At 38.1% G+C, this 13,206-nt stretch overlaps 4 protein-coding genes across 8 annotated transcripts; 2 read left to right on the top strand and 2 right to left on the bottom strand.

Annotated features, from left to right (window-relative positions):
- Nucleotides 1-226: 226 nt before the first annotated feature.
- On the bottom strand, nucleotides 227-2,746 carry LOC106414203 (receptor-like protein 2). Its single transcript, XM_048765191.1, has one exon. The coding sequence runs from the start codon at nucleotides 2,687-2,689 to the stop codon at nucleotides 356-358; it is 2,334 nt and encodes a 777-aa protein (XP_048621148.1). The 5' UTR covers nucleotides 2,690-2,746; the 3' UTR covers nucleotides 227-355.
- Nucleotides 2,747-3,499: 753 nt separating this feature from the next.
- Nucleotides 3,500-6,105, bottom strand: LOC106411715 (ubiquitin-conjugating enzyme E2 34). Of its 5 annotated transcripts, none has more exons than XM_013852523.3 (10): nucleotides 5,965-6,102; nucleotides 5,624-5,736; nucleotides 5,370-5,424; nucleotides 4,959-4,997; nucleotides 4,813-4,876; nucleotides 4,654-4,715; nucleotides 4,527-4,566; nucleotides 4,373-4,400; nucleotides 4,088-4,179; nucleotides 3,500-3,985 (listed from the first exon to the last, which is right to left on the bottom strand). In XM_013852523.3, the coding sequence occupies exons 2-10, from the start codon at nucleotides 5,678-5,680 to the stop codon at nucleotides 3,706-3,708; spliced, it is 717 nt and encodes a 238-aa protein (XP_013707977.2). In that variant the 5' UTR covers nucleotides 5,681-5,736; nucleotides 5,965-6,102; the 3' UTR covers nucleotides 3,500-3,705. The 5 variants fall into 5 exon arrangements, with proteins under 5 accessions (XP_013707977.2, XP_013707978.2, XP_048621145.1 ...); XM_013852524.3 differs by having other exon boundaries at nucleotides 5,624-5,710; nucleotides 5,965-6,062; XM_048765188.1 differs by having other exon boundaries at nucleotides 4,373-4,566; nucleotides 5,965-6,105.
- A 1,269-nt stretch (nucleotides 6,106-7,374) lies between these two features.
- Nucleotides 7,375-8,434, top strand: LOC106415927. Its single transcript, XM_013856738.3, has 2 exons — nucleotides 7,375-7,899; nucleotides 8,005-8,434. The coding sequence occupies exons 1-2, from the start codon at nucleotides 7,676-7,678 to the stop codon at nucleotides 8,069-8,071; spliced, it is 291 nt and encodes a 96-aa protein (XP_013712192.2). The 5' UTR covers nucleotides 7,375-7,675; the 3' UTR covers nucleotides 8,072-8,434.
- Nucleotides 8,435-9,223: 789 nt separating this feature from the next.
- On the top strand, nucleotides 9,224-12,434 carry LOC106415926 (alanine aminotransferase 1, mitochondrial-like). Its single transcript, XM_013856737.3, has 14 exons — nucleotides 9,224-9,598; nucleotides 9,804-9,854; nucleotides 9,952-10,002; nucleotides 10,071-10,136; nucleotides 10,221-10,282; nucleotides 10,400-10,478; nucleotides 10,555-10,659; nucleotides 10,738-10,848; nucleotides 10,948-11,085; nucleotides 11,170-11,365; nucleotides 11,441-11,595; nucleotides 11,673-11,747; nucleotides 11,833-12,036; nucleotides 12,137-12,434. Exons 1-14 carry the CDS (start codon nucleotides 9,362-9,364, stop codon nucleotides 12,251-12,253), a joined length of 1,647 nt encoding a protein of 548 aa, XP_013712191.2. The 5' UTR covers nucleotides 9,224-9,361; the 3' UTR covers nucleotides 12,254-12,434.
- Nucleotides 12,435-13,206: the final 772 nt, after the last annotated feature.

The following is a 13,206-nucleotide window of genomic DNA, read 5'->3' as shown; positions in this document are numbered from 1 at the left end:
TTCCGTTGTCATTGGTGTCGCTGCATGTAATGCAAGAAAAAAAAGCTCATGATCCCAACTCCTCTCTCTCACCTAAGAAATTAAAACACACAATAAAGCAAACACTAAGTAAGGATGTAATCAGGTTTAGTCTAGTTCAGTATAGATTTGTTGATTTTGGTTCACTTGAGCCTCTAATGATCCCTGCAGTTATTACATAACCAAGACCTTGTTCAGAAACATTGCATTTTCTATAATTTTGCTGGCATTCTGATATGATGAAGGAAGCTTTCATCATAACTCTAGCTAGATGATTCTCTTCACACAATATATACATAAATAGCATAGATCCTATCTCTTTCTCTGCACACATTATTTATATTACACCTGCGTAGCAAGCACGTACCACTATGAAAGAGGCTAATCCAAAAAAATATCCAAAGCCAAGCCCCAAAAAGATTGTTCTGCTTAACTCATCTTCATCTTGGGTTGTAACTGTAGCAGTTGGCTGTGTTGGACTCATGCAGGGGTTAAGCAGTATACCACCACACAACAAAGCGTTTCCTTCAAAATATGCTTTCAGAAAAGTGTCAAACTGACCTCCCGTAGGTACTGGCCCCTCAAGATTGTTGTAAGCCACACTGAAGTAAGACATGAAATGGAGGAGCCTCAGCGACCAAGGGATTCTACCAGTTAGATTATTGTTAGATAAGTCCAGCCTCTCTAACCTTGTGAGGTTAGACAACTCATCTGGAATAACCCCAGACAAAGAATTAAAAGAAAGATCCAGAATTTGAATAGCCTTTAACTTCCCAACCTCTACTGGTATACTACCGGTTAGGTTATTCCTGCTGATGTAAATGGCAGGTGGGAGGCTGGACATATGATTGTATTGCTGTTTATAGGTTGTAACGCTGCTTGGTGATACATAGACAGGAAGCTCTAGAGAGTTCCGGTCTGTTTCATCATGGGACTTTTGGGACATCAGAGCCTTCAGTTGGAAAATATCATTTGAAAGCTGTCCTGAAAGCTGGTTGTCTGAAAGTTCGAGGTAGAAAAGGTTGGGAAGAGTTCCCAACCAACCAGGAATTGGACCTACTAGTTGGTTCACTGACAAGTCCAACACTTCTAAGCTCTTGATGTTGATCAGCCAAGCTGGTATCTCACCTTTCAATCCGCATCCACCAATGCCAAAGATTTTGAGTTTAGGGAATCCATTTGGAGATATTAAGTCTTTGTTGCTTGGAAAAGTTTCATTGTAAAAGTTAAGTGCCACCAGGAGAGTGGACAACTTCTTGCATCCCTGGAGAATTGTGAGAGCATCTGTAATGTTTGTCAGTTTATTGTCAGAAAGAGACAGAAATGATGAGGACTCAAGTTTCAGTATCTGAGGAGATATTTGTCCCGTTAGCTTGTTGCCTGAGAATCTGATTGCTGTGAGTGATTTGCAGGAGTAAACCTTCTCAGGGAGATCACCGGTGAAGCTATTGTTTCCAATATCTATAACGCTAAGACTCTTAAACTGAGAAAAGTCAAGCTCTGTTAAGCTTCCTCCTAGCTGATTGACCCTCAAGTTCAAGCTGACAAGATTCGTGCAGTTTGCTAGAGAAAGTGGGACAGGACCAGTGAGGTAATTGGTATGGAGCTGAAGGCTCCTCAGGCTGGAGAGGTTGCCTATGCCCCTTGGTATGTCTCCTTCAAGGAGATTAAAGTAAAGCTCTAGTGAGGTAAGTTTCTTGAGCCGGGTGATATCATCACTGATCTTTCCAGAAAGGTGATTGGATGGCAGAAACAGTTGCTCTAGCTTGGAGAGAATGTAGATATCACTTGGGATGTCTCCAGAGAGTCTGTTGAAACCTGCTCTAAGGATACTTAGTCTCAAACATCTGCCTAGTCCTTGAGAGATGAAGCCGCTAAAATCATTATAGGAGAAATCCAGATCACTAAGCTGTGGTGAACTCTTGCACAAGAAAGAAGGGAGTGGTCCTATGAAACTGTTGTTGCTAACATTGAAACTGGTCAAGTTCAAAAAACCCTGGAGAAACTTAGAGCTACTGAGGATTTTTCCCTGGAGAAGATTGCTTGACAGATCAATGGTTTCAGTAGGGAAGAACATGATGCTTCCATTATTACCAAATGATTGTTCAAGTGGCAACTCACCACTGAAACTGTTGTAACTAAGGTTAAGAACCCTGAGCTGATCAAGGGATGAGAAGAAACCTGGTGGTAGAGGACCTAAAAGACGGTTGTGAGAAAGATCTAGGTGAGTGAGACTATGGAGACTCAGAATAGTTGAAGTGAGATTGCCAAAGAGTCCTCTAGATGGCAAAGAGATGTTGGTGATGTGACTATTCAGTGAATCATCGCAGGTTATGCCTTCCCACGAGCAACAGTCAACGGATGGATTCCATTTCAGAGGAGAGACCGGAGAAGATACGTTACCTGAGAACCACAGGAGAGTTTCTTGATCTTGTGGGTTGCAGACAGCCTCTGAAACTGTTAGAAAGAGGAAATAGAAGGAAAGAAAACAGTGAATGAATAATTGAAGCATGTGAAGACTAAGAGGTTGTATTGGTCTTGTGGTTGATGAAGACCTCACATAGCTTTTGGATTTGGATCTCATGTTCTCATAAACCATGGTGAGAACAAGAACAAGAACAAGAACAAGAACAGGAAGTAATCTATAGGGAAGATTGGTCAATAATAGCATTGACTAGGGGGAAATAGCCAGACCAAACAAAAGAAGACTTCTCAGTTAAGGCAAATAGTCAACACCTTCAAATGTTTTTAATTGATATATTTATTTGTACTGAGGCTACTAATGTATAATTCCTTTGATCAAGACTGGCATAATTCATTATTAGCCATTGAGGAAGGTGCGGGACAGAGAGCCAAGTAGTGTGAATTAACATAACTTGAGCTGTAACTCAACAAGTCCAGGACCAAACAAATGTGGTTGTAAGTCAATGACCGTTAAGTAGAGAAGTGAAGTTTCAACAACACACTGGTTGGTCAGGAAGAATCTTCTCTTCCCTCAAGTTCATCAACTGGCTATCCAGGGAACGGTGGTTTCAATATTTGTGCATCCTTTTTTAAAGGTTCCTGGAGTTCTTCTCTAAGACGAAGAACCTAGTATAGAAAGGATATAGAATATTATAGATATTAATAACAAATATTTTATATATAAGATATGTACATATATTTCTATAATAAATATACAATATTTGTTATTAATATCTATAATATTCTATATCCTTCTATACCTAGTGTGTTCAGAGTGACTGACGTTGTGGTTGGGAGTTTGTGTCTAGAGCTCGCACGCATAGTTTTGATAGATTGCTATTACTTTGAAGTTTTTTCGTTGGTTTTTTAGAAAATATTTATGCATTGAATTGACTTGGTATTATGATGTTTGTTTTTTTCAATTTTCTCTAATACTTGGATTCATAGTGGCAAAGAGGGTTTGAAGCTTGAGCTTGACAAATAACCAGCCATTGGCCTCTTCTTATGCTACACAAAGTAGTTCAAACAAAGCTATATATATATATATAACATGTGAAACCAAGCTTATGTCATCAGCTTATAAAAGCACAAACCATGAGCTGCTAATCGAGTTAAATTCAGTAAGGAATGGCACTAGACAGAAGACACGATTACTCTTGATACTGAAGGGAGATATTTTTATCTCAAGGGTCGTCCAATTATATGTTTTGTGTTGCACAGAAATCACAGTTGAAGCAAAGGCAACGCCATTACAACCCCAAATACCGACACAAGCAATAGTATAATCCAAGCCGGTAATCCTTGTTTCTTGTTCTTCCTCCTCTCCTTCAAGCCACCCTCTGAGTCCTCCTTTCTTAGCTCCACTGCTTTCTCTGACTCAGCTCTGGTATTGCTCTCTTGAAGAGGAGACTCTGCTGCCGTCTGCTGCGCTTCAGCTTGCTCAGCTAGTTGCTCCTGGTTGTACTTCTCTACATACTCTGGAAATAGCTTCCGGAACGCTGGCCTGTAACAAGTAAGAACTTCCGACTCAGGTGAAAAAGCTGAAAACATGAGCTTGTAAATGAATACATCGTTTGGTAAAAGTTTGATGGTGGGAAGATCTTACGTTTTACAGTTGAAAGCGAGAGATGACTTAGCCAACCGTTGCTTCTCAGCTACGGTAGTGTTCACACTTCCGGTTGTCGGACTAGTATCCATCTGCATTTAAAGGACAACGTTTAGAGAAAGCTACATAACAGAATTAAGAAGATAATATCATGCTCAATTATCAGATGGTAAAACTAGCAAGCACCATTACAATATAAGAATGGGAGCTTCTCAAACAAACTGTCCATGTATGACTCCTTCAGATAAAGGTAAAAAAAAACTGTAGAGGATACAATGAGCTTACCATAAATGAGAGAAGTCCTGTAAGTATGCTGCATTCAAGGAAAATAAATGGTTTACTATACAGTCTACAGGTATATCGAACTTTAGATTTCATAAATAAACATGAACACTGGGTTATGAAAACAATTATACTAAATGTTAAAAAAGATTTATACCTTGACACAGACCACATTGGGTTCCAGCTTTCTGGATGAACTGAAAATGTCATGTACAAGTTATTCAGATAATGAAAGCACTTAATTGCAAATAAACAACATATAGAAAGTGCATTATCGAGCTTACAATCACTCATAGACAGACAGATTTTCTTTTGTGTCATGAATCGACCATTTGGTGTAGTCATTCTGTGGCAAACAACAAAGGGGCTCATTGGAAGGTGGACTATAAACCGAGATAAAGAGTAATACTGAGAGAAAAATTCTGAAGAACCAAAGAACATACGTGATTCCGGGTGGCTTGTAAGGATACTCTGGAGGGAACTTGATCTTTCCATAGTAATATCCACCTGTTCAAGTATAAAATTAAGATACTCATAGGGACGCAGAAGAAAAAAAACCAACAAGAAACTTCAGGAAGAAGAGTATCACCTGCAAAAGGTGTTCCCTCACTACCTTCCAGCACATAATCTGTAAGATTAACGCTAATAATTCAACTCTTTGTTAGTAACCTCTATTTAAATTCTAAATGCAGTAATACTATAAAGGCTGAAACTCCCTAACCATAACCAGGCTAACACTGACAACCGAACACAATGGAGAAGAAAACAAAAAAAAAAATCAAATCTTTGTGTTGAACTTATTATAAACCTTTGATAAACTAATCTTCACCATTCTATCAAAGACTCAAAAGTAAATAATTACAGTGTGACGTGTCATGTCCCATTGTTTCATAGTTTCTTGTATATTCCCAAGTGAAAAAAAAATATGTCCATCAAATATACCTCATCAAGTAAGAGAAACATAGACAAAAATAGAGATAAAGAGATAGAAAAGGCTTACGCCACTCGAGAATGTCATTTGGGGAAGGACGAGCCACAACATGGGAGACTGGTTCCTAACAGGCCCAGAAAAACAGAACATATCATAAAAAATAATCACAAAAGAAAATATGAAACTTTCTCTTGACCAAGAACAAAGAAAAACATTCACATACGTACATACATGTAGAGGAACATATTTAAAAAGTTGACATAAAAAAACTGGTTGAGAATGAAAAATAAAGGAATCTTGAGTCCTGCTCAAAAGAGTTGTACCTTGCAGAGTGCTCTATATTCCTTTTGGAGACGTTTTATACAAGCCTTTTCTGCCATCTATGTACTATATTGGACTAATTGAATAAACTGCTGCAGCTACTGTTAATTAAATCCTGTTTTAGATCATCAACAAAAACACAGAAGAAGTCACACAGACACAATAGCAGATGAAACTTGAATCATCCAAAGTCATTCAACAAGAATCCCCCAAAATATACGATTTTCTAGCTAAATCAAGAAATGGCAATCCCTAGAAATGGTTTTTTGATATTAGACAAAATCAACTCGAATCAACTGCAATTCGATAGATAATCCAGTTGCAAGCCAAGCTTCGTACTTACCCAGAGACGCGAAAAGACGAAGGAGATCACATCAGGCGGAGAAGACCAGATCCAAGAACAAGAAGGAAAAAAAAGTTGGGGAAATATGATAAAACTTTCCAGCTAGTTTAGCTAAACCAGACCAAACCAAATTCAACAATTAATCCCCACAAGTTTTACCGGTCCGATTAGTTGTACCTGAGGGTGGACGTTCGGGTACCAATTCGTCTTAGGTTCGGGTTTATTCGAGTTTCGGAGTCAAAGATTTCAGTCTCATTCGGATATTTTTAAGTTTCGGATCTTTACGGATTCGGTTCGGATTCGGATAACCCATTAAAATTATTTTTAAAATTTTAAAATTCATTATATGATTTAAATTTCTCAAAATCTATAAACAAAATAATATATTACATACAAATTTGAATAACATATATCAAAATACCTAAACTTAACATATAATTTGATTTGGTTAGAATATTTGGATATATAATCAATATATATTTCAAGTATTTTTGGTGTTTTGAGTATATTTTAGTTATTTTAGACATTTACTTTTGACTATTTGTATATATTTTCAAGTATTTTTGATAATTTAAAAATATCTTATATATTTTGGATATTTTTAATAAACATTAAATCTAAAATATATTTATATATGGGGGTATAAAAATCTATTTCGGATACATTCGGGTACCCGAAATACTTCGGTTCGGGTCAGATTTGGTTTTGGTTCTTTAGATACCAAAATTTTGAACCCGTTCAAATATTTAATCAATTTCAGTTCGGGTTCGGTACTACTTTTTCGGGTCGGTTTCGGTTTGGTTCTTCATATTCGAAATTTTTGCCCAGCCCTAGTAGTAACTTATTAGCCACATGTTCTCTCACTAAAACCTTTTTTTATTAACTTAAAACCCTACTTCTAGTTGATGATTAGTCATATATCTTAAAGAAAATCCTTCCCAATATGGTTTTAATTTATTAAAAAACTAAAATTGCGTAATGCACTTTTCTCTATTACTCAAGACTTGAGGATCTCTACTCATCTCAAGAATCTGTGCCGGTTCTTCCAATCAAATTTTGTTTTTTCTTTTCTCTTCATTTAAAATAATGGAATTTTCCCTTACTAAAAAATATATATATGACTGCAAAAGAAATAATACAATTTTGCAGAGGAGAAAAAACAAAAGTAGTGATTAATAGAGAGACAAACCAGCTGGTTTACCTGCAACTATCTACTTCTGAAAATTGGAGTTGAGCAAAATACCTACAAGTTCCAAAGTTATGTCTTCACAGCTTAACGATTAAAAAACATATAACAAAGTTAAGTTTCAGCCTCTTTTGAGTTCCCCAATAACAGTAGGCAGAAATCACGTGGTCTAATCACATGACCACCATCTGAGCATTTATATGAGTTAGGTAATGTGGATCCTTTGTGACTTTGTCTCTAGTAAATGATTAAGATTAAAGATAACTAACTCACCATCCGATTTAATTACATCAGTCAAAGTAAGATCACGTGATCAGATCCCCATAACTATGTGTTCCAACCCCATGGAATCTTATTCTATAAAGCAACAAACTATACACAAGTCTCTCTCTCTCTTTCTCTTTCCCAGTGTCTCTAACATCTCTATCCAAAATTTTCTTAAAGTTTCAGTTCTAAATAAAAATACAAAAACAAACCTAAGAGCGTTCAAGATTCCTAAAGTAATTACAAGAAGAAAAGTCAACAATGAAGAGATACTGGTCAGTGGCTCTGGTTCTTCTGCTACTAGTAGCTTTCTGTAGCAGCAAGCATAGCGTACAGGGACGTCCTCTGTTAAGGATGACACATTCTAGTCAAGCTGTGAGAGATTTGCAGACAAGCAAGGAAATGAAGGAAGAAAAGCCGCTTAGAGGAGAAAATGATAGCTTCCGAAGAATCCCAAGGACTGGCTCAAACCCTAGTCAGAACAAGTAAAGAAGAAACAAGAAACATTCCAGTTTTGATTTTTATGCATCCCCAAATATGAGTTTTAGTTGTAACTGACATGAAGAGTGTGCTTTCTTTTTTGGAATCAGGTATAACCTCCCTGTTGGTGTTCAAGGAAGTAGGAAACATCAGATCACAGAAGCAACAAAACCTTAAATTTACATTTCTTTTTGTCTTTCATTTTCCTTCTTAGATCTTCTATATATGTTTCTTTCTTTTTTTTGGTAGAATAGGTAACTAGACTTTTTTTTCTTAATTATGTAATCTACTTGAAATATATGAACTCATCATTTAGTTTTGAGGTATTCAGTCTTATGGATCAAGAAAAGAGACTTTAGAGAATCCTCACACTCGTCGTGTAGTCTCACCTTCAAACTCTCAACCTCCGTGTGTTATGCTTCTTCCCGCTAATTTTTTTTTTTTTTTGAATTACAAGGAGGTTTGGGCCGAAGCCCCTAATCCCCCAGACCCGAAACACCACATCATATAATATTAGTTTCGTTCCAGCGGTCACTCGAACTGGTTGTACTTCCGACACAATTGTCAGGGTTCTTTCCAGTTGAACTAATGATCTCTTGTACCTTCCGGTTAGTCTCATTGGAAAGGAAAGGTCTAGTTATTTCTTCTTTTTCAAGAGATATATCATCAGCCTTAGCTGTCTTTTCGGTTTGGTGCTTAAACCCTAAAGTATACAATGATCAACTTCTTTCTCTGTGTTCTTCACTTCTTTGTGTCTCACGCTTGAAAACCATCCTCTGTGACGACCATAATGTTGCAAAACTAATTTTGCAAAACATTATGCACACTAGTTTCGGTTCAGGTTTTTTAGATCGGGTTTGGGTATCAGGTATGGGTTTGGGTATCGGGTTCGGGTATCGAGTAAAGTGTCCACCTCTAGTAGAAGGGTTGGTTCTTTGAATCAAACTTTTTGGGTTGGGCCAGAAGAGAGATTTAGCGGCAATCCGGGCCTATAATGGCCCAAAACGTATTTTTAAACAAACGGTTTAGTCGCTGCTGACTTCGAACAATAAACATGTAGTTTTGTTCGACCAAAGGAAAGAAGACATGTTTTGTCCGAATTTACGATCCAGATTCCAGAAGTTGTTTATGTTGAATTGTTAATCCTACATTGTATATTATAGAATAGAGAGTAGAGACCATTGTATATTAAGATATGCATTATTTGGACTATATGAATGATTTTTTTTTTGACATAAAGATATAAGGTAATAAAAATAAGAAAAATATTCGTTTAAAAGTGTGTTTTTGAAAAAAAAAAAAAAAATCTTATAAAATTAAATGCAAAATTCCGTAAATTCCAAGTCGGTGGTCGGAAAAGGAATTGTCAAAAACAGGGTGAAAGGGAGCGCATAGGAGTAATCGGAAAGTTTGGTAATTGAGCAGTCGAATAGATTGAGAGCAGCAAAGTATAATCTATCGACACAGATGCGGAGATTCGTGATTGGCCAAGCCAAAAATCTCATTGATCAGACTCGTCGTCGTCGTCCTCAACCTCATCATCACAATAACCTCCGCCTCCTCTCTCTTCTCCGTCCTTCCGCTTCCGATTCTACCACTGTTTCTTCTCCGCGTCTCTTTTCTTCTTCTTCATCCGACATGCCTGGCTCTGATTCTTCATCATCCTCCTCTATTCCCGTTACTCTCGACTCCATCAACCCCAAGGTAGAGAGAGTCTTTTGTTTTTCTGTTGTTAATTTTTTTTTTTTGGAGATTAGTCTGTTGAGAAGCTGTTTAGGGATTCAGATCATTGACACATGAACGATACATATTATATTTTAGGCTATGCTTTTGTTTATTAGACAAAGTTGTTCTGCATCTTGCAGCTGACGCTAGTGAGATGTGTTTTTTTTTGTTTGGGTTTTGTTAGGTTCTGAAATGTGAGTATGCTGTCCGTGGAGAGATTGTCAGCATTGCTCAGGTAAAAGCAATCATCTTTCTCCTTAAATTTTCATTCTTCTAAAGTTGAAACTTTTTTACTCATTTTTGCTTTTTCTCCTCTTCCACCCACCCCACAGAGGTTGCAAGATGATTTGAAGACTAACAAGGACGCTTATCCCTTTGATGAGGTATGTTTTCATCATTGTGTAGTCCTTTTGGTGTCGTGAGACTTGATTCTAACTTACTCTTCTGGCAGATTATCTACTGTAATATTGGAAATCCTCAATCTCTTGGCCAACAGCCTATAACATTCTTCAGAGAGGTAAACAAGTTAGCTTGGTACTTCTGCTTCTGGTTTGTTCCATGTATTGGTCATGAGTTAACTTGTGCCATCCATTTGTCTCAGGTTCTTGCTTTGTGTTCCCACACAGCTTTGTTGGACGAGAGTGCTACACATGGTTTGTTCAGGTACCATTTATATGTTCTAACCTCACTACAATTTCAGCATCTTAGTTGTTTGTTTTTTCCTTCTTCTAGTGGTATAAGATTTTGTTTAACCAATGGATGTTGCAATTTTTCTATCAGTTCGGATTCTATTGATCGTGCTTGGAAGATCCTCGACCAAATCCCCGGGAAAGCTACCGGTGCTTACAGCCACAGCCAGGTTTTGTGGCCTTTGTCAATCTTAAACAGTGAATGATGGATGATACACTCTCTTAATCTTCTGCTTTGTCTCTCAGGGTATCAAGGGACTACGTGATGCGATAGCTGCTGGAATCGAAGCCCGTGACGGTTTCCCTGCTGATCCTAATGATATTTTCATGACAGATGGTGCAAGCCCTGGGGTAACCAGTCATCAAACTTTCCCTAAACTTATATAAATTACAGAAAAAAGGTTAGTAATGTTACTCTCGTTCTTTTAGGTTCACATGATGATGCAACTCCTCATAAGTTCAGAGAAAGATGGAATCCTTTGCCCTATTCCTCAGTACCCCTTGTACTCAGCTTCTATTGCCCTTCACGGTGGAAGTCTGGTATATTCCTTTATGTCTCTCTGATGCATGTCTATAGTGACTCTTCCAAGTTTCTTTTTTTTTTCTTTCTTTCTGATTGCTGTCATCTTCTTGTGGTAGGTTCCATACTACCTTGACGAAGCATCAGGATGGGGTCTTGAAATATCTGAGCTGAAGAAGCAACTGGAGGATGCTAAGTCAAAGGGCATCACCGTAAGAGCCTTGGCCGTCATTAACCCTGGTAACCCTACAGGACAGGTAAAGACTAAACCACAAATCTATTTCCATCCAGATTTTACAGTTTGTCTGAACTTTTCAGCCTGTTATTTTTCCTGGTTAAAGGTTCTGTCAGAAGAAAACCAGCGTGACATTGTTGATTTCTGTAAGAAAGAAGGCTTGGTGCTTCTAGCAGACGAGGTTTATCAGGAAAACGTTTACGTCCCTGACAAAAAATTCCACTCCTTCAAGAAAGTAGCTCGGTCTATGGGCTACGGTGAGAAGGACATCTCCTTGGTCTCGTTCCAATCTATCTCCAAAGGTTTGAAAACAATTTCTTTCTTAGTCCTTTTCTATGTACAATTAGTCTCAAAAGTGTACTCCTTTCTTTCAATAGGGTACTACGGAGAGTGTGGGAAGAGAGGCGGTTACATGGAGGTTACTGGATTCACTTCTGATGTTAGAGAACAGATATACAAAGTGGCTTCTGTTAATCTTTGCTCCAACATCTCTGGTCAAATTCTCGCCAGCCTCGTCATGAGCCCTCCCAAGGTATTGTATTACTTTAACAGCTGGTTTGGTTTAAAAGCTCAATTGTCTTTAACAGCTCTTTAATGTAATTTGATCAGCCTGGTGATGACTCCTATGATTCATACATAGCAGAGAAAGAGGGGATCCTCTCGTCTTTAGCAACACGTGCAAAGGTTAGCCATTCACATAGCACTTACTAGCAATCATGGAACTAGATTTTTGTTATGGTTTTAATGAGTTTTGAGTTGAGCCACACAGACCCTTGAAGAAGCTTTGAACAAGTTAGACGGTGTAACATGCAACAGAGCTGAAGGAGCTATGTATCTATTCCCTTGCATCAACCTCCCACAAAAGGCGATTGCAGCTGCAGAAGCTGCTAAGACTGCACCGGACGCGTTCTACTGCAAACGCCTTTTAAACGCTACAGGAATAGTCGTTGTCCCTGGTTCTGGATTTAGACAGGTTTGATGAATCTTACAAAGATTTTTTTCTCCAAACAAAACCTCACTTAATAACTGTTGTTACTAATCTTGTGTGTGTTTTTGGTGGGATTGATGTATAGGTACCCGGAACATGGCATTTCAGGTGCACTATACTCCCTCAAGAAGATAAGATTCCGGCCATCGTGAACCGTCTCACTGAGTTTCACAAGAGCTTCATGGATGAGTTCCGCGACTAAGGGGATTCTGTTTTAAAGATCTCTTTACTTTGAGCAATAATAAGAAAAGGAGAACCATGCCGTTTCTTTTCATGGATGAGTTCCAAACATAATGTTCTTGAAAGAAAGAAAGAAAAATATAATATTATAACATTGTTGAACTTTTGCATGCTTTTCCATAGTTAAAAGTTTCGTTTTCATATATTATATTCTTGTTTCAAAAAATTGTTTATTTTTGTTAGAACATACTCACGTGTGCATCAAACCCCCTCTTTTATTTGCATCACGTCGTCTTTTAAGCTTCACGTCATCTTGTGGATAGTCTCCACTATCTTCCTCGTTGGACTCTCTTGTACAACACATGGTGGCATCTTCCTTTGCATAAGTTCCTCATGACTAATGCAGGCGATTATGACTAACGCAGAGAGATATAGACGGCACCTTAGTGAAACTGATGTGTGTCAGGTTTATAAGGGAGGGATCGAAACAACCTTGCATGTTCTTAGAGATTGTCTAGCGATGACAGGAATATGGAATATATTTGTTCCATCTACGAGGAGACATGCTTTCTTCTCGCATGTTCTTAGAGATTGTCCAACAATGACAGGAATATGAAATAGATTTGTTCCATCTACGAGGAGACATGCTTTCTTCTCGATGCCTTTTGAGTGGCTATGGCTTTACTGTAATCTATGTGATAAGGACGCAAGGAGTGGAGTTCCTTGGACCACAATTTTTGCTTTGGTTACGTGGTGGGGATGGAAGTGGAGATGTGAGAATGTTTTTGGAGAGATAGAGTACAATTTCTACGTAACTTGGCTAAAGAAGTGATGTCAACCAATGAATTGGAGAATGGGGGTATGGACTGTGGTAGCAGTGTCACAAGGATGATAGGATGGACGCCGCTTCGGGTGGGTTGGATGAAGCTTAACACTGACGGGGCCTCTCATGAGAACCCGGGACCGGCGTCTGCA

Source organism: Brassica napus, chromosome C8 (genome assembly GCF_020379485.1).
Source record: "Brassica napus cultivar Da-Ae chromosome C8, Da-Ae, whole genome shotgun sequence".
Lineage (NCBI taxonomy): Eukaryota > Viridiplantae > Streptophyta > Magnoliopsida > Brassicales > Brassicaceae > Brassica > Brassica napus.
This window is presented reverse-complemented; position numbering and strand designations above follow the sequence as displayed.